At 37.9% G+C, this 27,323-nt stretch overlaps 1 protein-coding gene and 1 pseudogene across 12 annotated transcripts in view; one reads left to right on the plus strand and one right to left on the minus strand.

The window, feature by feature from the left end:
- The window catches only part of HFM1 (helicase for meiosis 1), a 240,238-nt gene that overhangs the window by 44,543 nt on the left and 168,372 nt on the right, over positions 1 to 27,323 (minus strand). For 11 of the 12 annotated variants that reach the window (XR_010117472.1, XM_063625390.1, XM_063625389.1 and 8 more), the window contains 10 exons: positions 21,144 to 21,235; positions 19,570 to 19,676; positions 19,428 to 19,475; positions 15,777 to 15,874; positions 15,562 to 15,693; positions 9,038 to 9,123; positions 8,743 to 8,826; positions 8,457 to 8,614; positions 6,574 to 6,677; positions 5,851 to 5,997 (listed from right to left, as the gene is read on the minus strand). Coding sequence is in view for 11 of the 12 variants with exons in the window: in XM_063625390.1 (XP_063481460.1) it covers positions 5,851 to 5,997; positions 6,574 to 6,677; positions 8,457 to 8,614; positions 8,743 to 8,826; positions 9,038 to 9,123; positions 15,562 to 15,693; positions 15,777 to 15,874; positions 19,428 to 19,475; positions 19,570 to 19,676; positions 21,144 to 21,235 (1,056 nt within the window). In the remaining variant the exon portion in view is untranslated. The remainder of the gene's footprint in view (positions 1 to 5,850; positions 5,998 to 6,573; positions 6,678 to 8,456; positions 8,615 to 8,742; positions 8,827 to 9,037; positions 9,124 to 15,561; positions 15,694 to 15,776; positions 15,875 to 19,427; positions 19,476 to 19,569; positions 19,677 to 21,143; positions 21,236 to 27,323) is intronic. The other variant, XM_063625387.1, reaches the window with a different exon arrangement.
- On the plus strand, positions 24,631 to 27,137 carry LOC134734627 (flap endonuclease 1-like; annotated as a pseudogene).

Genomic DNA, 27,323 nt, shown 5'->3' on the forward strand with positions numbered 1-27,323 from the left:
CCCAGGCTGGAGTGCAGTAGTGTGATCTCAGCTCACTGCAGCCTCAACTTCCCAGGGTCAAATGATCCTCCCACCTCAGCCTCCCAAGTAGCTGGGACCACTGGTGCACATCACCACACTCGCTAATTTTTTATAGTTTTTAGGGAGACAGGGCTTCACCATATTGCCTAGGCTGGTCTTGAACTCCTGGGCTCAAGCGATCTGCCCATCTTGGCCTCCCAAAGTGCTGGGATTATAGGCATGAGCCACTAAGCCTGGCCTTAGTATTTATTTTAATTCAGGCTGATAAATATACTAGTGGTGATAAAGTTATTTAGTTATTTTCTTTCTCTTTCTTTCTCTTCTTTCTCTTCTTTCTTTTTTCACTTTCATTGTGAAGGATATTTTCCACTGGGCAGAAACCTAGGTTGGTAGCATTTTGAATATGACATTCCATTGTCTTCTGTTTTTCATCATTATTGTTGAGAAGTTAGCTGTCAGTTTCACTGTTGTTCTTTTGAAGGTAATGCATAAATGATGTGTCTAATTTTAATTTTCAGCAGTTTTGCTACAATGTGTCCAGGTGTGGTTTTCCCTGTATTTGCCTCTGTTTGGAGTTTACCAAAATTCTAAATCTGTTGGTTGATGTCTTTTATTATTTTGAAATGGACTCTGCCATTGTCTCTTTGAATGTTAATTTTGTCCCATTCTCTCTCTACTCTGCTTCTGGGACTTTAATTATGCATATGTTAGACCTCTTTTTGAGTATTATATTCCTTTATGTTCTTTCCATTCTCTTATCTCTGGGCTTCAATTTGGGTATTTTGGGTATTTTCTACTGTTACATCTCAAAGCCCACAAATCCTATATTTGGTTATATTGAATCTAATGTTAAACCTACCCAACTAGCTCTTCACTTCAGATATCGCATTTTCAATTCTAGAAAGTCCATTTAAATCTCTGTATAGATCTTAATTATCTGGTAAAACTTTCCATCTTTTCATGCATTTACCTATTTTTTCTATATTTTCTTGAAAATATTCATAATTATTTTATACTTTTTTTTAAAGAGATGTGGTCCTGCTATGTGGCCCAGGCTGGAGTGCAGTGGTAAATTCACAGACATGATCATAGTGCACTACAGCCTCAAACTCCTGGGCTCAAGAAATCCTCCTGCCTTAGCCTCCTGAATATCTAGGACTACCAGTGTGTGTCACCATGTCTGGCTTGTTTCTTGACACAGTTGATTATCAGTCATACGGTCTTGTCTCTTTGTGGGCCTCATAATTTTTTTATCGTATGACAGACACTGTGTCTGTGGTTTCCAGATTACATTTCACCAGAAGAGGTTTCCCTTTCCCTCTGTCAGGCAAACATGGTGAATGGCTGATCATGTAAACCTCTTTACAGGGCATGGTCTACCTAGCCTTTTTATTAAGAATTATAGTTCCTTTAGTCCTTATTGCTTCCACAAATCTCTGATGCCCTAAAAATTATAATTTTATAAGGTATGAAGGTTTTCATAGTTGTAGCTGTGGAAGCACTGGCCTACCACAAAACTATATCCTACCCAGAAATGGAAGCTCTTTTGTGTTCTTCAAAAGGAAGAAGATGAAGGCTCATGAGCTCACAGAATAGTTCTAAATGTGCTCTTCCTGTCACTACTCACTGCAGTTACTATTTATCGTAATTGCCAATACTATTCAGAGAGCATGACTAATCACGCGGCTGCTCTCAAATTCCCCAGTGTCTGTTAACTGCTCCCCTTACGGGGTCAAAAGGGTGAAAACAGGACCAACTGAATAAGAAAGAGCTGTAAGGTAGACTGCCTATGCTGCAAGTGTTTATATATTTAGTGCTTGTTTTGTAGATTTAATTACAGAGCCATGAAAATGTTTTACATTATTATACAACAAAATTAATTTTTGAAAGCTAGTCCTAAAAATATAAAATAAAATGAAACAAATGAAAGTATATGTATCCAGAGTGGCATGGCCACATACAGAGGATCTATTCCAAGTGATTTTTAAACACATTAATTTTACTATTGAGATACAGTCTAAGATAGTAAGATACAGTCTAAGAACAAAAATACCTGCAAAATAATTCTCAAATTTTAATGATCATATTAAGAGTGATAGTCTGATGCTGCTATTCTCAGACTGTTTGTGTGTGTAATGTACATAAAGGATAGAAAACTAGTGATACTCTATTATTTTTGAGCCATTGAGAACCAAGTTTCTCAGCATGATAGAAGGCATATACAGATAATTGGGTTTAAGGATAAATTCTGTATCTCTGAATTTGATAAGTATGAATTCAGGATGTCTTTTAAGACAAAATATAATCACATAATACTTAACTCTATGCATGAAAAAATCTAAGAGATTATGATCACTCAATGGCAATGAGCTCCTCTAGGACACAGACTGTGATCTCTGAAAACTACTATCATTAAAAAAAAAAGGCTTCTTGAACAAAGGGTTTATTATGTTTGGAACTGAAGCTAGAGATATACGAGATGAGCCTAGAACAGCATATTACTCTGCATAGCAAAGAAGCTGTCAAAACTACTAGAAATACTCAGAAAGACTCAGGAGTTAATCTGGTATATCTAGATGGTATGAAGATGATAATACATCTACAATGTTTATGAGACAATTTGAACCCTGACTTAATATTGGATGATATTAGTTTTTATGTGTAAAAGTAATATAGTTTAAAAAAATCTTTACCATTTAGATAGATATATAATGAAACATGTACAGAGGAAAAATACAATATCTAAAATTTGCTTCAAAATATGGATGAAAAAAAAACTAGACAGGTATAGATGAAACAGTAGTAGCCATGAGTTGATCACTGTTTAAAGTGGATAATGAGTAAATGAAAATTCATCTTATACTTCTATCTACTTTTGTATATGTTTGAAAAATTCCCATAATAAAAAATACTAATTCATTTTCACTTTGATTTGCCTTAACAAATCTGTTGATTCTTGTACATCACTTGCTCTCCCCTGACAATGGCTGTAATAATGACATAAGTATGGAAAAGGAAAAACGTATACTGACATGGTTTGGCTGTGTCCCCACCAAAATCTCAACTTGAATTGTACCTCCCAGAATTCCCACGTGTTGTGGAAGGGACTGAGGGGGAGGTAATTGAATCATGGAGGCTGGTCTTCCCCTTGCTATTCTCCTGATAGTGAATAAGTCTCAAGAGATCTGATGGGTTTATCAAGGGTTTCTGCTTTTGCTTATTCTTCATTTTTCTCTTGCTGCCGCCATGTAAGAAGTGCCTTTTAATTCCCACCATGATTCTGAGGCCTCCCCAGCCATGTGAAACTGTAAGTCCAATTAAACCTCGTTTTCTTCCCAGTATCAGGTATGTCTTTATCAGCAGTGTGAAAACAGATTAATATAGTAAATTGGTACCGGTACAGTGGGGACATTGCTGAAAAGATACCCAAAAATGTGGAAGCGACTTTGAAACTGGGTAATAGGCAAAGGTTGGAACAGTTTGGAGAGCTCAGAGGAAGACAGGAAAATGTAGGAAAGTTTGGAACTTCCTAGAGACTTGTTGAATGGCTTTGCCCAAAATGCTCATAGCAATATGGACAATAAAGTCCCAGTTGAGGTGGTCTCAGATAAAGATGAGGAACTTGTTGGGAACTGGAGCAAAGGGGACTCTTGTTATGTTTTACCAAAGAGACTGGTGGCATTTTGCCCCTGCCTAAGAGATTTGTGGAACTTTTAACTTGAAAGAGATGATTTAGGGCATCTGGTGGAAAAAATTTCTAAGCAGCAAAGCATTCAAGAGGTGACATGGTATTCTTAAAGGCATTCAGTTGTAAAAGGGGAACAGGGCATAAAAGTTCAGAAAATTTATCCCAGCCCTTTGGGAGGCTGAGGCGGGTGGGTGGATCACCTGAGGTCAGGAGTTTGAGACCAGCCTGACCAATATGGTGAAACCCTGTCTCTACTAAAAATATAAAAATTAGCTGGGCATGCTGGCGGGTGCCTGTAGTCCCAGCTACTCAGGAGGCAGAGACAGGAGAATTGCTTGAATCCGGGAGGCAGAGGTTGCAGCAAGCCAAGATTGTGCCACTGCACTCCAGCCTGGGCGACAGAGCGAGACTCCATCTCAAAAAAAAAAAAAAGTTCAGAAAATTTGCAGCCTGACTATGCGATAGAAAAGAAAAACCCATTTGCTGGGGAGAAATTCATGCTGGCTGAGAAATTTGCCTAAGTAACAAGGAGCCTAATGTTAAACCTCAAGACCATGGGGAAAACGTCTCCAGGCCATGTCACAGTTGTTTACGGCAGCCCCTTCTATCACAGGCCTGGAGGCCCAGGAGGAAAAAGTGCTTTCATGGGCTGGGCCCAGGGTCCCTGTGCTGTGTGCAGCCTAGGGATTTGGTGTCGTATGTCCCAGCTGCTCCAGCCATGGCTGAAAGGGGTCAACATACAGCTTGGGCTGTGGCTTCAAGGCTTGTGGAAGCCCCAAGCCTTGGCAGCTTCCACGTGGTATTGAGCCTGTGGGTACATGGAAGTCAAGAATCGAGGTTTGGGAACCTCCACCTGGATTTCAGAAGATGTATGGAAATGCCTGGATGCCCAGTCAAAAGTTTGCTGCAGGAGCAAAGCCCTCATGGAGAACCTCTGGTAAGGCAGTATAGAAGGCAAATGTGGGGTCAGAGCCCCCACACAGAGTCCCTAGTGGGGTGCTGCCTAGTGGAGCTGTGAGAAGAGGGCCACCACCCTCTAGACCCCCAAATGGTAGATCCACCGACAGCTTGAACTGTGCACTTGGAAAAGCTGCACACACTCAACACCAACCCATGAAAGCGGCCAGTAGGGAGGCTGTGCCCTGCAAAGCCACAGGGGTGGATCTTCCCAAGACCATGGGAACCCACCTCTTGCATCCGCGTGACCTGGATGTGAGACCTGGAGTCAAAGGAGATCATTTTGGAGCTTTAAAATTTGACTGCTCCACTGGATTTCAGACATGCATGGGGCCTGTAAGCCCTTTGTTTTGGCCAATTTCTCCCATTTGGAATGACTGTATTTACCCAATACCTGTACCCCCATTATATCTAGGAAGTAACTAGCTTGCTTTTGATTTTACAGGCTCATAGGCAGAAGGGACTTGCCTTGTCTCAGATAAGACTTTGAACTGTGGACTTTTGGGTTAATGCTGAAGTGAGTTAAGGCTTTGGCGGACTGTTGGGAAGGTGTGATTGGTTTTGAAATGTGAGGACATCAGATTTGGAGGGGCTAGGGGTGGAATGATATGGTTTGGCTGTGTCCCCACCAAAATCCCAACTTGAATTGAATCTCCCAGAATTCCCATGTGTTGTGGGAGGGACCCAGGGGGAGGTAACCGAATCATGGGGGCTGGTCTTTTTGGTGCTATTCTTGTGATAGTGAATAAGTCTCACGAGATCTGATGGGCTTATCGGGGTTTCTGCTTTTGCTTCTTGCTCATTTTTCTCTTGCCACCACCATCCAAGAAGTGCCCTTCACCTCCTGCCATGATTCTGAGGCCTCCCTAGCCATGTGGAACTGTAAGTCCAATTAAACCTCTTTTTCTTCCCAGTCTCAGGTATGTCTTTATCAGCAGCATGAAAATGGACTAATACATATACCAAAAGATGAATAAAAAAATTTGTCCCCCAACTATCACCCCAATTTGACAAATACTAACTATAAGAATCTCTACTATATACTATTAATGCAATTACTATGAAGCTTAAATATCTAATTCCAGAGTATCCTCAATCTGAGTGTTGCAGTACTATAACACTGATACTCCTTCCTAGCCATACCTTTGCTTTAATATAAAATAGGAATTAATAGAGCTATTTACCTTTATTAGGTCCTGCTATTGTAGATACGTCTGAATGTTTAGAATAGGAAATCCGTGTTTCAGATTTTCTTTGCATAGTGATTTGATTTCCAAACCTCTTGGGTTCTAAGTAAAAGACTGTAAATTTCTGCTGAATATCAAGCCCAACTGGAAAATGAAAAAAAAGTATACAAATGCTTATGTAAGTCATATAAATCCACATATGAGAACACTTATTTCTTTTTATCTCTCTTATATTTTTATAACTTCTAGAGCTAAAAAGTCCAGAAAGTTAAAATATGTTGAAAGGTTAAAAAATATGACAACTAAAAAATTATATATTTATCATTATAAAAATAAAAATCTTCCAACAATAACTGTAATTTAACTATCTAGGAAAATAAGATATCTATAAATGAAAAGATAAACTTTTAATTATGTCATCCTGGTCCATGCTATCTTTTACATATCTAAATACATGAAACTTCCTTTGAAGTTTATTCATATTACCTAAATATATTATTTTTGCATAATACCATTTATACTGTTTTTCTGTACCAGCATAAAGGATGTAATTTTTTTTTTTTTTTTTTTTTTTTTGAGACAGAGTCTCGCTCTGTCACCCAGGCGGGAGTGCAGTGGCGCAATCTCGGCTCACTGCAAGCTCCGCCTACCGGGAGGATGTAATTTTTAAATGCAATTATATTATTTATATTCATGTCTTCATTACTTCAATTAACTTACCAAATTCAGAACTTATTAGATTTATGCTAAGATCTTCAGATTTAAGAGCTCTCTTCACAGCAATCTTTTTAGCCCAACTTCCAGCTTTTAGCAAAACAGAATCCCTGAAAAATAGTATAGTTTAAATAGTGATCCAAACACTGAATGAAATACATATTAATCTTGAAGGGCTGATTGTTCTTAAGAAATATACTCTCTAGTAGTAAACTGAAATCAATTACTGAAAACTGCTTTCCCCAACTTTGAAGGAGGGAGAATAAAGTATCAATGGAACTCTCTTGACCATGATTTTTTAAAAATTAATTAATTTTCTTTTTTTTGAGACAGAGTCTTACTCTGTTGCCTGGACTGGAGTGCAGTGGTGCAATCATACCTCACTGCAGCCACAAACTCCTAGGCTCAGGCAGTCTTCCTGCCTCGGTCTCCTGAGTAGCTGGGACCACAGGCAGGCACACTGGCACTATGCTCAGATTATTTATTTATTTATTTTTGTAGAAATAGGGTCTCACTTTGTTGCCCAGGCTGGTCTGAAACTCTGGGCTTTAAGTGATCCTCCTGCCTCAGCCTCTCGAAGTGCTGAGATTACAGGTATGAGCCACCCCATCCGATCCCTAATTTTTTTTAATTACAGCTGTTTCCAAGTTTCATTTACTCATTTTAGTCCCAGTAAGAATATATACTTTGTATCAATAACACATGAGCTTGCCCTTAAATCACTACCATTTTGAACTGGCTATATGTAAGTTACATGTATTATGAGAACAACTTCAATAGTATTTTTAAATTTATATAAAATGGTTTGTATCTAATAACATCACAAACAAACCAGCAACCATTTTTATGACTGAACTTATTTTAGTCTCATGTGGTCATAGACTTGTTAGTCACACAGAACAAAGATTTGTACAATAGCATATTCTCTATAAGTGGGTCATGGTTAGCTGCAGGAGAGCAGTTACCAGTGAAAGGGATATCCTGGTCACTGCAGTCCCTTCAGAAACCTTGCATGCGACTTTTTGGGAAGGTATCTTCTAGTATACTGGCGCAATTAGGAGATTCCCATTTCAGAATCACTGCCATTCCTGAACTTACAAGTACAGTAATGTGGTTGGGAGTCTAGGCTCTGGATTGGGTTCAAATCTAGACTTTGCTATTAACTAGCTATATGACCATGATTAAGGTTTGATTAATTATAAATCAAACTCAAACTCTTTTTGTCTCAATTTCCTCCTCTACAGAATATGGATAGCACCTGTCTCATGCAAATATTAAATAATTCAATATTTGGAACCTACTAAGTGCTAAAAAATATTAGTTATAGCTGCAATTGATATCCTTAGAGATTGCTTATGACATCCTGGGAGAAAATAATAGTACCTGGAAAAATGCTGAAGTAAGAATTAAAGAATGGCATGCTACAGAACTAGATATAAGGGAGGGTACCTCCTCTATACATTTGCTTTGTTTGCTTGGATCCTACAATGGAGCTACAGTAATTTGTTAGATTTTAATTTGGAAGTAGAAGGTATATTTTGAGGTCAGTAGGAGAAAGACTGCATCCAAACAGTAGTAGGGCCATGAATGACTGGAGAAAAGCAGTGAAATAAGAAAGACCTCCTAGAGGTAATCTACTCACTTGTTTCAGATCATGGTTATAGATTTTATACTTTGTTCATTTGAGTACTAAATACAACAATTTAAAACAACAGACCCAATGTTAATATCTTCTTTAATAGAAAAATAGAGACACTATCCCATTATTGTGTCAGGAAAATGTAATTTAGTTGATCCCACAATGATCTTGTTATTTTTTTTCCAGTAGAATTTTTCTTTTACAGTATATGCTTAGAAATAAAATCAAACATCAGAAATTTCACACTTACATAATCTTGTGCAGATAAACTACTTGATTATCTGCATCACCTATGATTAAGGTAACACAGTGAGAATCCGATGCTGTTCTTTTAGTTTGTAGCTGTTCAAAATTTCTTAATATAACAGTCACTAATATTTCTGCCGTCGTATCACTATATCTTGTAATCTTTAAAAAAGGACAAGTATAAAAAGTGTTAAAAATAATCTTACTTCTCATACTCAGCTGAAGCCTATTTATGGGTAGCTTTATTTCTGAAAAGACAATAAAATATCTAAGAAACAGAAAATACTTACCTGTTCCACTTTAAGTTCATATTTTGGTAGATACATCACAGTTTCTTTTATCTGGGTTCCAAAGGGGGGATGTCTGTTTAAAATCTAAAAATATTTACATCATTATATTCTTACCACAACACTTGAAATTCTTTTAGTAAAATATTTTTTAGAATAAATAGCTTTAATAATGCTTATCACCCAAAACCTTGGTAAGCTGAAATACTTATAACTATGAGAAGGAAAATAACTTTTAATAGAAATAAAGGTAGGCCTTAGAATTTCGATGGAATTAGGAATAAGTGAATATAAATACCAATTCAAGTTCCCTTGCATCTGTCTCTTCTATTTTTTTAAAGGAAGTCAAACCAGCATTTACAATTGCATTTGACAATGTTATACCTGTAGAAAATTAATCAAACAACAACTTAAAAATAATCCACTTTAAATAAAACATATATTTAAATATTAAACAACTAAATTAGTAAAAAAAACAATTTTAAGATCCAGTCAAATAACTTGAAAAGTTTTCAGTTGGATTATTTGGTTTGCGACATTATTCAATTATTCATATTTATTCAGACAAATACAATATGCATTTGCTCTGGAAAACAAAAAAAGGCAGGGGTTGCAATCCTAGTATCTGATAAAATAGACTTTAAACCAACAAAGATCAAAAGAGACAAAGAAGGCCATTACATAATGGTAAAGGGATCAATTCAACAAGAAGAGCTAACTATCCTAAATATATATGCACCCAACACAGGAGCACTCAGATTCATAAAGCAAGTCCTCAGTGACCTACAAAGGGACTTAAACTCCCACACAATAATAATGGGAGATTTTAACACCCCACTGTCAGCATTAGACAGATCAAGGAGACAGAAAGTTAACAAGGATATCCAGGAATTGAACTCAGCTCTACATAAAGTGGACCTAATAGACATCTACAGAACTCTCCACCCCAAATCAACAGAATATACATTTTTTTCAGCACCACACCACACCTATTCCAAAATTGACCACATAGTTGGAAGTAAAGCTCTTCTCAGCAAATGTAAAAGAACAGAGATTATAACAAACTGTCTCTCAGACCACAGTGCAATCAAACTAGAACTCAGGATTAAGAAACTCACTCAAAACCACTCAACTACATGGAAACTGAACAACCTGCTCCTGAATGACTATTGGGTACATAATGAAATGAAGGCAGAAATAAAGATGTTCTTTGAAATCAACGAGAACAAAGACACAACATACCAGAATCTCTGGGACACGTTCAAAGCAGTGTGTAGAGGGAAATTTATAGCACTAAATGCCCACAAGAGAAAGCAGGAAAGATCCAAAATTGACACCCTAACATCACAATTAAAAGAACTAGAAAAGCAAGAGCAAACACATTCAAAAGCTAGCAGAAGGCTAGAAATAACTAAAATCAGAGCAGAACTGAAGGAAATAGAGACACAAAAAACCCTTCAAAAAATTAATGAATCCAGGAGCTGGTTTTTTGAAAAGATCAACAAAATTGATGGACCGCTAGCAAGACTAATAAAGAAGAAAAGAGAGAAGAATCAAATAGATGCAATAAAAAACGAAAAAGGGGATATCACCACCGATCCCACAGAAATACAATCTACCATCAGAGAATACTACAAACACCTCTATGCAAATAAACTAGAAAATCTAGAAGAAATGGATAAATTCCTCGACAAATACACCCTCCCAAGACTAAACCAGGAAGAAGTTGAATCTCTGAATAGACCAATAACAGGTTCTGAAATTGTGGCAATAATCAATAGCTTACCAACCAAAAAGAGTCCAGGACCTGATGAATTCACAGCTGAATTCTACCAGAGGTACAAGGAGGAACTGGTACCATTCCTTCTGAAACTATTCCAATCAATAGAAAAAGAGGGAATCCTCCCTAACACATTTTACGAAGCCAGCATCGTCCTGATACCAAAACCTGGCAGAAACATAACCAAAAAAGAGAATTTCAGACCAATATCCTTGATGAACATTGATGCAAAAATCCTCAATAAAATACTGGCAAACCGAATCCAGCAGAACATCAAAAAGCTTATCCACCATAATCAAGTGGGCTTCATCCCTGGGATGCAAGGCTGGTTCAACATACGCAAATCAATAAATGTAATCCAGCATATAAACAGAACCAAAGACAAACACCACATGATTATCTCAATAGATGCAGAAAAGGCCTTTGACAAAATTCAACAACCCTTCATGCTAAAAACTCTCAATAAATTAGGTATTGATGGGACGTATCTCAAAATAATAAGAGCTATCTACAACAAACCCACAGCCAATATCATACTGAATGGGCAAAAACTGGAAGCATTCCCTCTGAAAACTGGCACAAGACAGGGATGCCCTCTCTCACCGCTCCTATTCAACATAGTGCTGGAAGTTCTGGCCAGAGCAATCAGGCAGGAGAAGGAAATAAAGGGTATTCAATTAGGAAAAGAGGAAGTCAAATTGTCCCTGTTTGCAGATGACATGATTGTATATCTAGAAAACCCCACTGTCTCAGCCCAAAATCTCCTTAAGCTGATTAGCAACTTCAGCAAAGTCTCAGGATACAAAATTAATGTACAAAAATCACAAGCATTCTTGTACACCAATAACAGACAAACAGAGAGCCAAATCATGAGTGAACTCCCATTCACAATTGCTTCAAAGAGAATAAAATACTTAGGAATCCAACTTACAAGGGATGTGAAGGACCTCTTCAAGGAGAACTACAAACCACTGCTCAATGAAATAAAAGAGGATACAAACAAATGGAAGAACATTCCATGCTCATGGGTTGGAAGAATCAATATCGTGAAAATGGCCATACTGCCCAAGGTAATTTATAGATTCAATGCCATCCCCATCAAGCTACCAATGACTTTCTTCACAGAATTGGAAAAAACTACTTTCAAGTTCATATGGAACCAAAAAAGAGCCCGCATCGCCAAGTCAATCCTAAGCCAAAAGAACAAAGCTGGAGGCATCACGCTACCTGACTTTAAACTATAATACAAGGCTACAGTAACCAAAACAGCATGGTACTGGTACCACAACAGAGACATAGATCAATGGAACAGAACAGAGCCCTCAGAAATGATGCCGCATAGCTACAACTATCTGATCTTTGACAAACCTGACAAAAACAAGAAATGGGGAAAGGATTCCCTATTTAATAAATGGTGCTGGGAAAACTGGCTAGCCATATGTAGAAAGCTGAAACTGGATCCCTTCCTTACACCTTATACAAAAATTAATTCAAGATGGATTAAAGACTTATATGTTAGACCTAAAACCATTAAAATCCTACAAGAAAACCTAGGCAATACCATTCAGGACATAGGCGTGGGCAAGGACTTCATGTCTAAAACACCAAAAGCAATGGCAACAAAAGCCAAAATCGACAAATGGGATCTCATTAAACTAAAGAGCTTCTGCACAGCAAAAGAAACTATCATCAGAGTGAACAGGCAACCTACACAATGGGAGAAAATTTTTGCAACCTACTCATCTGACAAAGGGCTAATATCCAGAATCTACAATGAACTCAAACAAATTTACAAGAAAAAAAACAAACAACTCCATCAAAAAGTGGGCAGAGGACATGAACAGACACTTCTCAAAAGAAGACATTTATGCAGCCAAAAAACACATGAAGAAATGCTCATCATCACTGGCCATCAGAGAAATGCAAATCAAAACCACAGTGAGATACCATCTCACACCAGTTAGAATGGCCATCATTAAAAAAGCAGGAAACAACAGGTGCTGGAGAGGATGTGGAGAAATAGGAACACTTTTACACTGTTGGTGGGACTGTAAACTAGTTCAACCATTGTGGAAGTCAGTGTGGCGATTCCTCAGGGATCTAGAACTAGAAATACCATTTGACCCAGCCATCCCATTACTGGGTATATACCCAAAGGACTATAAATCATGCTGCTATAAAGACACATGCACACGTATGTTTATTGTGGCACTATTCACAATAGCAAAGACTTGGAACCAACCCAAATGTCCAACAACGATAGACTGGATTAAGAAAATGTGGCACATATACACCATGGAATACTATGCAGCCATAAAAAATGATGAGTTCGTGTCCTTTGTAGGGACATGGATGAAACTGGAAAACATCATTCTCAGTAAACTATCGCAAGGACAAAAAACCAAACACCGCATGTTCTCACTCATAGGTGGGAATTGAACAATGAGAACTCATGGACACAGGAAGGGGAACATCACGCTCCGGGGACTGTGGTGGGGTGGGGGGGGGGCGGGAGGGACAGCATTAGGAGATACACCTAATGCTAAATGACGAGTTAATGGGTGCAGGAAATCAACATGGCACATGGATACATATGTAACAAACCTGCACATTGTGCACATGTACCCTAAAACCCTAAAGTATAATAAAAAAAAAATATATATATATATGCATTTGCTTTATAAAAGAAAGAAAAACTCTGGTCCACATGACGGATGTTTAGTTTTACTATACATCATCCATAGTCCAATCACCAAGAGACATGTATTTTTGTACTCATGCTTGAAAGAAAGGCAACATGATTCAAGGATCATGCTTGAATAAACCAAGGGAATACTGCTTCATGAAGCTATGGCTCTCTGACCATTTCTGTCTTAGAAATACAGTTCTATGTTTCTGTATCTAAACCATACTATTTTACGCTACTGCCTAAAACTTCCAATGCTTTTCCATTGTATTTAGAATGAAGTGGCAATTTCCTTACTGGGGCCAAATGTCCTTACCTATATAACTTGACTACAGCCTTTGTCTCAAATCTAATTTCCTCTAACTCTCCTCTTGCTGATTACTCTCCAGTCACTCTTGCTTTCATTTTATTCCTTCCCAGTGGCTCAGCCTGTAATCTCAGCACTTTAGGAGGCCGAGGCGGGCGGATCACCTGAGGTCGGGAGTTCAAGACCAACCTGACCACCATGGAGAAACCCCGTCTCTACTAAAAATACAAAATTAGCTGGGCATGGTGGCACATGCCTGTAATCCCAGCTACTCAGGAGGCTGAGGCAGGAGAATCGCTTGAACCCGGGAGGCAGAGGTTGCGGTGAGCCAAGATCATGCCATTGTACTCTAGCCTGGGCAACAGAGCGAAACTCCATCTCAAAAACAAACAAACAACAACAAAAAATCAAGTTCATTTTCTTCTTTGGATCCTTCCTATTTCCTTATACTTTCAGAAGGCAGAATTTAAAATTCTTATATGCTTATGAATGAATTTTTCCAAATCCCCAAATAGAAGCTACTGAACAGTATAAAATTCCAAAATATTACTACTTTGTCTAAGGCACATATATTACATGTATTACTGGTGAAGGTATGACCCTATTTCCTTACTCATATATTTACTTGTTCTTGGGAATTTCTCTTAGTTCTTCTTAAGACTCAGCTTCTAGTATTCATAATTCCTTAATGTTCATTTCCATTTCCCCTCAAAATGTTTATTGACTTTTAACTTTTTAGTTTATAGCCACCATTAAAATCAATTTGTATGCATTATTTTTTTCAAGATGCCCAATAACAACTTGGATTTGACTTTTTGTTTAGATTCTCTCACTTTTCTATTATATGATTTTTTTTTTTCTGGGCAATATTTGCTTTTTTCTGTTTAGCTGTAATGAGCGTGTGTGAAAACAGGTTAGTTTCAACAATCTGGAAGGGACAGAATGCAAGGGATGCCCATATTGACAATACTCTAGAAAGCCAGAAAGATTGGCTTTTTCAAGTATAATGAAATTTACTAGTAACCACTTAGCCGAATTTCAAAATTTTCTAAATGTTGTATGGAACCACCTTTCCAGTTGAAACTCTTGCCTTTGTGGGATGGATGTGATATTTGGTTGCCAGGACTTCTGTAAGAAGGTGAGCCTTTCCATCAGGAATCTCTCCCCTTACTTTCACCAGCCAATCCCCACTTCACCCCAGCTCCCATGACTTCCTAGTCAGCCCTCTGCCACCCCACTGATTTCAAATTTCCAGATACAAAAGGTAGGACTTCTTCATAAACAGTTGGTAATCTTTGTTCAAATAAATAACAAAACATCCCTAAAAATCCATTATTTAATTTGTTGATACCCCCAAGATGCATACAAAATTGTGAAACTAACAAGGCTGTCAGTGATGAGATAGTCACTCTCTTTTTAGAATTCTAGCTATCTAAGAAAGAATAGGGTCACAAGGTCACAGGTACCAAACAGGAAAATCCTTTGTAAATGGTACTCCCTACAGTCTCATAGCACACACTACACAAGGTCCCTATAGACAAAATAATCAGGCACAATCTTTTGTCTACAGAATCGCTATGAAAATCAGTATTAATACCCTACTGTTATTGAAAACCAAAAAAAAAATTAAGACATAAAGAAGTAACAATTTTCTGTAATGAATTAGGAGTGGCTGGGACTGCTAACTCTGTACCTTGTAATTGAGATCAAAACAAAATATTAGTCATAAAAGTGGAAGAGAGGGCATCACATAGTTACCTAATTACTATAACCAAATTTCCCTCTTGGTATGAGAAAAAATTTTCAAATGAGAGCATTAATTTTTATTAGGTTTCTCATGTACTCATGTATCATTCAGTTGATTTCAAATGGAATCCTTTAAGCAGGAGCAAATGAAAATCAGATTTTCGAAAGTAAAGTACAGCACTTATTTAAGCCTACAAATATCTTGCTTGAGGGTCTGTAATCATCACAGAATAATCTTACTAACAGTGAATACAAAATAAATTGCAGACATGGCCAAACTGCCTGCCTGTATTCAGTACCTACCAATTTTTTCCAGTTGTTTGGATACATGCAGAGAATTTTCCCAAAGTTTACACTTAAAACATTTAGCTAAAATCAAACTATTCAATAGTACAGCAAACTTCTTTTCTTGAGCAGCTACAAAATCTGACAACCCTAAAAAAAAAGTTTCCAGTATTAAATCTAATATACCAGTTTATTGGAAAAAATATTTAAAATCCACTAATCCTGTAACATACATCTTGTAATTCGGGAGCCATGTCTGAAAATCTTTGCGGTATCTTGTGTCAAAGCAAAATCTTGTATGGGAATGCATCCTAGTTGAGCCTGAATAAGACTGGGGGAAAGAAAAAAAATTGTTACTCCCTTTTAAGGGTTATCTATCTCCCAGTATTTGATATCACTCACTGAAGTATTCCTTCTTAAAACTTTTCTCTGCCTTAATTTCTGCAATACTATATGATTCTCTATCTTGCATAATTATTATTGCAGGTCAATAATAAAAGTTCATTCCTTTTTCCCCAAATCCTCAAAGTTGTCTTTATTTATTTATTTATTGCTCTTCTTTATTCACTCAATCTCTCTCTAAAAGATCTCATTTCTTCTCAGACTTTCATTATAATCTCTAGATTGACAAAAATTACAGGAGACTTTCACTTAGACTGTTACTTTAATCTCAGCTATCTCAAATTGTTTTCATATTCTCCTTCAATACAGTTCTATCTTTTGGCTCTACTATTTCTTCTCAAGGAATTAGAGAAAAATAATACAATTTGTTTAATCAACACATTTTTATTAAATGCTTATTAAGTGCCAGGCATAGTATTAGGTGCTGATAATTCTGTTCAGTGTATGAAGGTCAGTAGCATATTAGCTGGTTATTCAAAACCAGCAGCTGCTTGGCTACTAAATTTGAGGTGTTAGTTGTATAAGGGGAAAAAAGACACTAGTGCCTACATGCCTAATATATCCCAGGTTCTTTGCTACCTGTTTTGCCCATAAACTTACCTAATCAGGCATTGATATGCAAATCACTGATGATTCTAACTAAAATTACTGTACTTATTATTACTCTCTTATGGGGATCTCTTTTAAAAAACAAATTTCTTCCTAAACTCCTCAGTAGAAGGAGGTCTCTTGATAAGACCAAAACAGTCAGCTATACAAAGAAAAAGGGCAGAATAGTTATATTTCATGATTTAGTTTAGCAGAAGATATGTGAAAATTGAAAGAAGTAATCAACTCACTTCCTGGAATGGATGTATACAGCTGAAATTTAAACTATTCACTTTTTTTGGCTATGGTATATGCTTCTGAAAATTATTTTATATCATCTATTAAGAAATAGTTACAAAGATACACAGTATACTATCAAAGAAGGAGCTGATGGAAAAATGTAAATGGGGTGCTTTTAAACGCTGGGTAAATAAAACTCCTTGTTAAGCTACCTAGGGATGCACAAATGTGGAGTAAGAAATTGCTGGAGTAAAAATAAGACTTTTGAAGTAATATTTATTTATATTAAAAGCAATCTTTCTAATAATAAATAGGACACTTTTCAACATCATACTTCCCTGTCAGAAATCTTATTTCAAGAAGCAGTAATAAAACAGGGATAGGAGGAAGGACAGGGATTTAAGCTAGTAGGTACAGAACCATGGCAGGGCTCTCTGTTTCTCTGCACCAGATAAGGCAAGCAGTGATGTCCTGTGATCTTACCCCTGAGCTTGTCCTCAGCAGAAACAGAAGTGCCACAGCCTCAGGTGAGGTGGCACCTCTACCACCTCAACTAACAGGGGCAGAGTTACATGGTAGTTATGACTAACCCAGGGTTAGTAAAAGAATTAAATGAGATAAAGTATTGATTCGGTTAGAATTACATTCACGACCAGACCATATCAGTTTACACACAAACGGTTTATTCTTGTGTGTAAAAGCAGAATCCAGAGTTGGGAAGTCCAGCGCTTCGTATGGTGGCTCCACATCATACCCTGTCAGTTCACTGAAAAATACCAGTTAGAGAAAACAGAGCTAGTGCTGAAGAGGGAAGACCTAGGAATTAAAGCTAGGAAGAATTTAAAAATAGACTTAAATTAAAAGGGCAGAGCCAGGCACACTGGCTCATGCCTGTAATCCCAGCACTTTGGGAGGCCGAGGCAGGTGGATCACTTTTGAGGTCAGGAGTTGGGGACCAGACTTGCCAACATGGTGAAACCCTGTCTCTACTAAAAATACAAAAATTAGCCAGGTGTGATGGTGTGCTCCTGTAATCACAGCTACTCCGGAGGCTGAGGCAGGAGAATTGCTTGAGCCTGGGAGGCAGAGGTTGCAGTGAGCTGAGATCATGCCATTGCACTTGAGCCTGGGCCACAGTGCGACACTCTGTCTCAAAATAAATACATAAATAAAAATAATAAAAAGCGCAGAAACCAGAAACTTGAAGGATAAAATCCTAAAACTAAGAAGATTAACATCTACTTGGAGAAGAACAGATTTGAAGTTCAGCAAAGTAATAGGGATATGACAAAGCCATGAAAAAGGTAACTATTAGCCATCATCACCTACCAAAAGACTATAAATTTTGGATTAAGACCCCTCCATCCCACATATACACACATTCTCTCTTCTTGGCTATGCTTAAATAAGATGCACAAAGGCAGGAAATGATAATGGGAATCTAAATTATGATATGTATAAAAACAATTATAAAGTATAATAATTAACTTTAAAATCTGACAGCTTCAATCAAAAGAATATACTACCCAATTTAAGGCAAAGTTAATGGAAGCACTGAAAGTGCAAATAAAGTGTTCCCAACAAAATGAATGTGGAAAAATACTTGATTTAATCTGACTCAATAATTTATGCAACACAGTATACTGGGGGAAAAAATGAGAAAATCAAGAGTTCTAGATAGCAACATAACCTTGGCAAAGTCATAACTTATCTGGGCATCACTTATGTCATTTGTAAAATGAGAGGATTGGGCTATATGACCTCTTAAGTTTACTATGATCTCTAAGGATATATGAATTTATAGAAATAAATATTTGAATATAGAAGTACAGCTAAGAAAATAAACATTAACTTCTGTGGTACAAGCTACAAATCTGCCTGATGAGTTGTAAACAACAATGAGAAGACTGTCTTACAGACTTAAGTATTTGGAAGATAAAATTTAATGAGATGTCAGGAAGAATCCCAAAGAAAGAATGGCCTTCTCTAGCTATGGAGGAAAAAAAAATTCTTTGGCTAATTGGTTTTATTGAGCCACATTGAAAAAGATCATTTCTCCTTAAATTACATAACACTAAGACCTACATACTCAGACAGCCAAGCACTCAGTATAGCAGAAAACAGTATCATTGCATTTGTGATTGCAAACTGCTAAAAGTCACAAGTTACAGTGTAACCTTAATTTACTCTTTCAATTACTAGTCTCTGTACAAACTCCCCATTTTTGGCAGAACAGGCATCCACTGTCACATATACACTCCTTCACTCATTATTTTGCTTTTACTCTTTGTCTCTCCCAGAATGCCACTACCATTCAGTAGACATTTATTACACAGGTTTTCATATTGTCCATTATTTTTAAATGTACTACTGTCATTCAAGCTAACTTGAAAGCTCCTGACAATGAGAGGCATAAGAAGCATGTCTTCATTCAACCGTCCACCTTGCCTCAACAGAATACACTCTAAAAAAATGTTCGCTAAGAAAAAGCATTCACAAATCATCAATTTTAAAGTCTGAGAGTTCTAAAAAATTAATTTCACATCCACATTCTGACTCATTTTTATGTAATTTTTTCTGTATTAAGAAAAACAAATTTAAAATGTTTTAAAACCAAAAAAAAGAAAACTTTCGTAAGTATGAATCATCTTTACCAATTTACTTTCATTTCTCTTGTTTTAATTCTTCCTTCCATTGGAAATCTGTAAATAAAACCACATGGCAAAACATTATTATTATTTATTTAAATTAAATAAAACCTCTTAAAATTATTTAAAACATATGTAATTTCTGTACCTGATAGTCATCCGATTTGGATCTTTGTTCAAAGTATTCAGTGTTTTCTTTTCATTTATCCTTAACTGTATATCTAGAAATTCCTTGCAGCCAGCTATCAATGTAACCTATAACATTTCAGTAGTTGTCCATTTAATGAAGTCTGTTTTTTATTTCCTCTCATCCTTTCTCCAAATTTATTTTTCATACTGCCTTAAACCATCACAGTTTTATCAATGAACATAACAGAGTTAAAAACCTGCTTTATACATTTTGCTTCTTTAAGGATTCATTCATTCACTAACAAACGCTTACAAACTCCTATTATATACCAGACACTGCATTAGACACCAAGACTATACCAGTAAGACTTTAAAGATTAACAAGATAGAATTTAAAATATCTAGCCTAGTGCCTATTCACATAATAATAAATAAGTCCTCAATAAACACTGTTTTTGTTACTACTACTACTACTACTACTACCACTATTCTACTGTTCTGTAGTTTGCAAATCATTATCTCAATTGAGGGTAATTTAGTCATAGAAAGAATGTTTTAGATATTAGGAAATTTGGATTCTAGAGCCTACTTCTGCCAGATGACAAACAAAGCAGTCTCTGTGCTTTGGTTTCCCACATATCTAAAATGGAACTAACACTTGTTTTAATTTTCTTACACACTTGCTAAACTCAAGATCAGATGAGTTAATGTTAATAGTGGGTGTTTTCGACTCTTGATTTCTCCTTAGTTAAGAATAATGTTTACACAAAAATACAAACCTTCTATTTTTCATCAATTGTTGTTTATGTGACTCCTCATTAATAACTGGAATTCTACTGTGCAATTTTTACTATAATAATCTTACCACAGTAATCAAATTAGATATTTAAAATAAAAATGAATGGTTAAATTTGAGAGTAAATATTTTCTTTTATAAATATTGTTTCATATTCATGTCCTGAGTAAAGGAAGAAAGGACCAATGCAGTTACCATATACCAATGACATGCCTATGGTTCTGTTCACTGCTGCAGCTGCAAAGTTGCCCCATTGTTGATATTTTAGCATAACCTGTTATTATTCCCATTTTTTCTGCAATCAGTTCTTTTATCTGGGTCATCACCAATACTATTCTATTTCCATTGTTCTCACTATTCTGACCCAAAATATTTAGTGAAGGGTTGCAAGTACGTGGCACACATGCTGCATGCAACTCACTGTTCTTCACTCATGGCAGACTTTCCTAATATATCACACCACATCATCTTGGAATCTTTCTTACATATTATTACATTGTGTAGCCACTACCAAGGTAATTAGCATTATCACCTAAGTTGTAAAGTAGTTGCCATACCTATTTCAGTTTTGTATATAAGTTTTCTTAGCTCTGATATGAGTTAAAACAGAAAATATATTCTAAGAAAGACTATTCCATATCTCATGATCAGAATTATACCAGAGGATATATCTTAGAAATGCTTTCTTTTCTGCTCATTCATTCTTAAATTATATGAGATACACAAATTAGTTGTTTCTCAAATATTATTTTATACTATACCATTATGTATTTATTTTCTAGTGAAAATGAATTTACCAGATCTGATAAGGTTTCTTTTCCACTGATTGTATAAAATTTCTTCACCGTCTCAAATGTAATATAATACCAAGCCATCAATCTTCCTGCTTCTGTAAGAAAAGATGGAAAAATGAACGACCGTCCATTCTCCCCTCATCAGCTGAAACAACTTGTTTTTTTATGTTTAACGAACATTTCCTGAGGGGAGGAGAAGCAAGATGGTACAACAGAAGCCTAGACCATTGGTCCTCGCTGCAGGAACACCAAATTTTAACAACAATCTGCACACACAAAAGCACTCTAATTGCTTCTTTGCACACAGAAAAGCACTGTCACAAGAATCAAAAATCAGGTACCAGCTTGGCCATAGCTGGGTAGAGAAACAAGGAGGCTCTCGGGGTCTCCAAGTCCAGGCCTAGGCTCTTAGACAGCATTTCTGGACCTGCCCTGGGCCAGAGGGGGAGCCTACTGCCCTGAAGGATGAGTCCCAGGCCTGGCAGCATTCACTATAAGCTGACAGAAGAGCCCTTGGGCTTTAAGTGAACCTCAGTGATAACTTGGCACAACCCCCTGAGGACCAGTGAAGGTGGTGGCCACAGGCAGAGACTCTTCTAATCCCTGGCTCTCAGACAGTCTCTCAGACAGTATCTCTGGACACACCCAGGACCTGGGGGAACTCACTATCCCGAAGGGAAAGGCCTTGGGAAGGCCCAGTGCTGTGCTGGCTTCAGGTCTGACCCAGCACAGTCCCAGCCCACAGGAGTGCTTACATCAGCATAGCCCCAATTCCAAGTGGCTCAGCACAGAGAGAGAGAGAATCTGTATTTTTGAGAGAAAGCAAGGGAAAAGAACAAGAGGCTTTGCCTGGTAGTCCAGAGAATTCTTCTCGATCTTATCCATGACCAACAAGGTGGTAGGTCTACGAATCTGCAAAAACCACGGCATAATTGGGCTTATGGCCAAAGTCCCTTTGAATACCTGGAAAGTCTTCTCAAGAAGGACAGGCAAAAACAAGCTCAGACTGTGAAGACTAGAATAAATACCTAGCTGCTGAATGCTTAGACACCAAAGAACACCTCCAGGAAAACATGACCTCACCAAGTGAACTAAACAAGGCAGCAGGAATCAATCCTAGAAAAAGAAAGATATGTGACCTTTCAGACAGAGAATTCAAAATGGCTGTTTTGAAGAAACTCAAAGAAATTCAAGATAACACAGAGAAAGGATTCAGAATTCTATCAGATAAATTTAACAAAGAGATTGAAATAATTAAAAAGAATTAAGCAGAAATCCTAGAGTTGGAAAAATGCAATGACATGCCGAACAATGCATCAGAGTATCTTAACAGCAACACTGATCAAGCAGAAGAAACAGTACGTGAGCTTGAAGACAGGGTATCTGAAAATACATAGTCAGAGGAGACAAAAGAAAAAATAATTAAAAAAAAAATGAAGCACACCTACAAGATCTGGAAAACAGCCTCAAAAGGGCAAATCTAAGTTATTGACCTTAAAGAAGCAGTACAGAAAGAGATGGCGGTAGAAAGTTTCTTCAAAAGCATAGTATCACAGAACATCCCAAATGCAGAGGAAGATATCAACATTCAAGTAAAAGAAGGTTATAGAATACCAAGCAGATTTAACCCAAAGAAAGCTACCTCACGGTATTTAATAATCAAACTCCCAAAGGTCAAGGATAAAGAAAGGATCCTAAGCTCAGCAAAAAACAAATAGCACACAATGGAGCTCCAATGTGTCTGGCAGCAGACTTTTCAGTGGAAACCTTACAGGCCATGAGAGAGTGGCAGGACATATTTAAAGTGCTAAAGAAAAAAAAAAACCCTTTTACTCTAGAATAGTATATCTGCTGAAAATATCCTTTAACACTGAAGGAGAAATAAAGAGCTTCCTAGACAAACAAAAGCTGAGGGATTTCATTAACGCCAGACCTGTCCTCTAAGAAATGTTCAAGGAGGTTCTTCAATCTGAAAGAAAAGGATGTTAATGAGCAAGAAGAAAATCATTTGAAAGTACAAAACTCGCTGGTTATAGTAAGCACACAGGAAAACACAGAATATTATAACACTGTAATTGTGGTGTGTAAACTTCTCTTGACTTAAATAGACTAAATGATGAAGCGGTCAAAAATAATAGCTACAACAGCTTTTCAAGACATAGAATAATAAGATGTAAAGGGAAACAAGAAAAAGGTAAAAAGCACGGGGATGAAGTTAGAGTGTTTATTAGTTTTCTTTTTACATTTTTGTTTGCTTGTTTAGGCAATCAGTGTTAGGTTATCATCAGTGTGAAATAATGGGTTACAAGACAGTATTTGCAAACCCCATGGTAACCTCAAATTGAAAGACATACAACAGATACATAAAAAATGAAAAGCAAGAAATTAAAGCATGCCACCAGAGAAAATCACCTTCACTGAACGGAAGACAGGAAAGACAGAAAGAAGGAAGAGAAGACTGTAAAACAACCAGAAAACAAATAACAAAATGGCAGGAGTAAGTTCCTACTTACCAATAATAACATTGAATGTAAATGGACTAAACTCTCCAATAAAAATACATAGACTGAGGCTGGGCATAATGGGTCATGCCTATAATCCCAGCAATTTGCAAGGCCACGGCAGGAGGATTGCCTGAGCTCAGCACTTTGAGACAAGCATGAACAACACGGCAAAACCCCATCTCTACCAAAAATACAAAAAAATTAGCCAGGAATGGTGGCACGTGCCTGTGATCCCAGCTACTTGGTGCGGCTGAGGTAGGAGGGTCACTTGAGCCTGGGAGGTGGAGGTTATAGTGAGGAGCACCCAGATATATAAAGCAAATATTATTAGAGATAAAGAGAGAGATAGGCCCCAATATGATGATAGCTGGAGACTTCGCCCCACTTTCAGCACTGAACAGATCATCCAGACAGAAAATTGACAAAGAAACATCAAACTTAATCTGCACTACAGACCAAATGGACCTAATAGATATTTACAAAACATTTCATCCAACAGCTGCAGAATACACATCTTTCTCATCAGCACATGGATCATTCAAGGAGAGACCATATGTTAGGTCACAAAACAGGTCTTAAAACAGTTATAAAAACTGAAATAATATCAAGCATCTTCTGGAATAAAACTAGAAATAAATAGCAAAAGGAATTTTGGACACTATACAAATACATGGAAATTAAACAACATGCTCCTAAATGACCAGTGCGTCAATGAATAAATTCAGATGAAAATTGAAAAATTTCTTGAAACAAATGATAATGGAAACACAACATACCAAAACCAATGGGATACAGAAAAGTAGTATGAAGAGGAAAGTTTATAGCTACAAGTGCCTACATCGAAAAAGAAGAAAAATGTCAAATAAAAAACCTAATGATGCATCTTAAAGAACTAGAAAAGCAAGTGCTAACCAAACACAAAATTAGTAGAAGAAAAGAAATAATAAATGTCAGAGCAGAAATACAATTGAAATGAAGAAAACAATACAAAAGACCAATGAAACAAAAATGTTGGTTTCTAGAAAAGGTTAACAAAATTGACAAACCTTTAGCCAGACTAAGAAGAAAAAGAAGGGCTGAGTGTCAGGTGACCCGCAGCTAAGCTGAGGAGGGAAAGCGGGCTTAGGACCGCCTGCCCAGGGCAACCCTGAACCAAGCTTTAGCCGCCAAGGCCTCGTGTCCCAAAGGCCAGTCATCCCTCCTCTGTGTTGCCATAGGTATTCAAGGCCTGGCCAAAGTAATTGCTGATGTGGCCCCCAGTGCCACCCGGGAGAATGACATCAAGAGCTACTTTGGCCATAAGGTGGCCATTGATGCCTCTATGAGCATTTATCAGTTCCTGATTGCTGTTCGCCAGGGTGGGGATCTGCTGCAGAAAGAGGAGGGTGAGACCACCAGCCATCTGATAGGCATGTTCTACCGCACGATTCGCATGATGGAGAACGGCATCAAGCCCGTGTATGTCTTTGAGGGCAAGCCGCCACAGCTCAAGTCAGGCGAGCTGGCCAAATGCAGTGAACTGCGGGGCTGAGGCAGAGAAGCAGCTACAGCAGGCTCAGGCTGCTGGGGCCGAGCAGGAGGTGGGAAAATTCACTAAGCGGCTGGTGAAGGTCACTAAGTAGCACAATGATGAGTGCAAACATCTGCTGAGCCTCATGGGCATCCCTTATCTTGATGCACCCAGTGAGGCAGAGGCCAGCTGTGCTGCCCTGGTGAAGGCTGGCAAAGTCCATCCTGTGGCTACCGAGGACATGGACTGCCTCACCTTCGGCAGCCCTGTGCTAATGCAACACCTGACTGCCAGTAAAGCCAAAAAACTGCCAATCCAGGAATTCCACCTGAGCTGGATTCTGCAGGAGCTGGAACCAGGAACAGTTTGTGGATCTGTGCATCCTGCTAGGCAGTGACTACTGTGGGAGTATCCGGAGTATTGGGCCCAAGCGGGCTATGGACCTCATCCAGAAGCACAAGAGCATCGAGGAGATCGTGTGGCGACTTGACCCCAACAAGTACCCTTGTGCCAGAAAACTGGATCCACAAGGAGGCTTACCGGCTCTTCTTGGAACCTGAGGTGCTGGGCCCAGAGTCCGTAGAGCTGAAGTGGAGTGAGCCAAATGAAGAAGAGCTAGTCAAGTTCGTGTGTGGTGAAAAGTAGTTCTCTGAGGAGCGAATCCACAGTGGGGTCAAGAGGCTGAGTAAGAGTCACCAAGGCAGCACCAAGGGCCGCCTGGATGATTTCTTCAAGGTGACTGGCTCACTCTCTTCAGCTAAGCGCAAGGAGCCAGAATCAAAGGGATCCACTAAGAAGAAGGCAAAGACTGGGGCAGCAAGGAAGTTTACAAGGGGAAAATAAATGTGTTTCCCCATTATACCTCCTTGACGCCAGAATATTTGCCCTCTTGTACCCTTAAGAGCTACAGCTACAGAAACCTTCACAGGGGTGGAGAGAGGATTCTAAGATGTTTCTAGCATGACCCTTTTCAGTAGTGCTAGTCCCTTTTTCACTTGATCTTAATGGCAAGAAGGCCACAGAGGTACTTTTCCTTTTTTAGCTCAGGAAAGTATGTCAGGCTCAAACCACTTCTCAGGCACTTTAATGGACGGACACTAAGTCCATTGTTACATGAAAGTGACAGATAGCAACAAGTTTTGGAGAAGAGAGAGGGAGCTAAAAGGGGGAGACAAAAGATGTACAGAAATGATTTCCTGGCTGGCCAACTGGTGGCCAGCGGGAGGTGATGGTGGACCTAGACTGCTTTTCTGTCTTGTTCAGCCTTGACCCACCTTGAGAGACAGCCATCAGGAAGCCACATCTTAGCAGATGGGAGGAACTGCTGAGAGAAGACAGGCAGAGAGCTGGAGCCCCTGGTGATGACTGTGTCTATGTTTGTGACTGATTACTGGCTGTGACTTGGGTGGGCAGAAACTCGAACTTGCTATGTAATTTGTGTCTATTTATTCAGAGGAGTAAGTTGGTGATGTTCATCTGGCAATCACCTGAGTTGAGACTTTGGGGTAAGACACTGGTTTTCATGCGCTGTTTTTGTTTTAAAGTTACGAAGAAAAAAGTCAATAAAATTATAAAAGTAAAAAAAAAAAGAAGAAAAAGAAAAGATCCAAATAAATAAAATCAAAGATGAAAAAGGAGGCATTACAACTGATACCATACAAATTCAAAGGATCATTAGTGGCTACTAAGAGCAACTATATGCCAATAAATTGGAAAATCTAGAAGAAATGAACAAATTCCTAGACACATACAACCTACTAAGATTGAACCACGAAGAAACCCAAAACTTGAACAGAAAAATAATAAGTAATGAGATTGAAACCATAATAAAGTCTCCCTGTAAAGAGAAGCCTGGGACCCAATGGCTTCACTGCTGAATTCTACCAAACATTTAAAGAAGAACTACCACAAATCCTGCTCAAAAACTGTTTCAAAAAACAGAGGAGGAGGGAATACTTCCAAACTTACTCTACTAGGACGTTATTACCCTGATACCACAACCAGACAAAGACGTATCAAAAAAGGGAAACTACAAGCCAATATCTTTGATGAATATTGTTGCAAAAACCTTCAACAAAATACTAGCAAACCAAATTAAACAACACACTAAAAGGATTATTCAATATGACCAAGTGGGGTTTATCCCAGGGATGCAAGGATAGTTCAACA

This window comes from Symphalangus syndactylus, chromosome 12 (genome assembly GCF_028878055.3).
Source record: "Symphalangus syndactylus isolate Jambi chromosome 12, NHGRI_mSymSyn1-v2.1_pri, whole genome shotgun sequence".
Lineage (NCBI taxonomy): Eukaryota > Metazoa > Chordata > Mammalia > Primates > Hylobatidae > Symphalangus > Symphalangus syndactylus.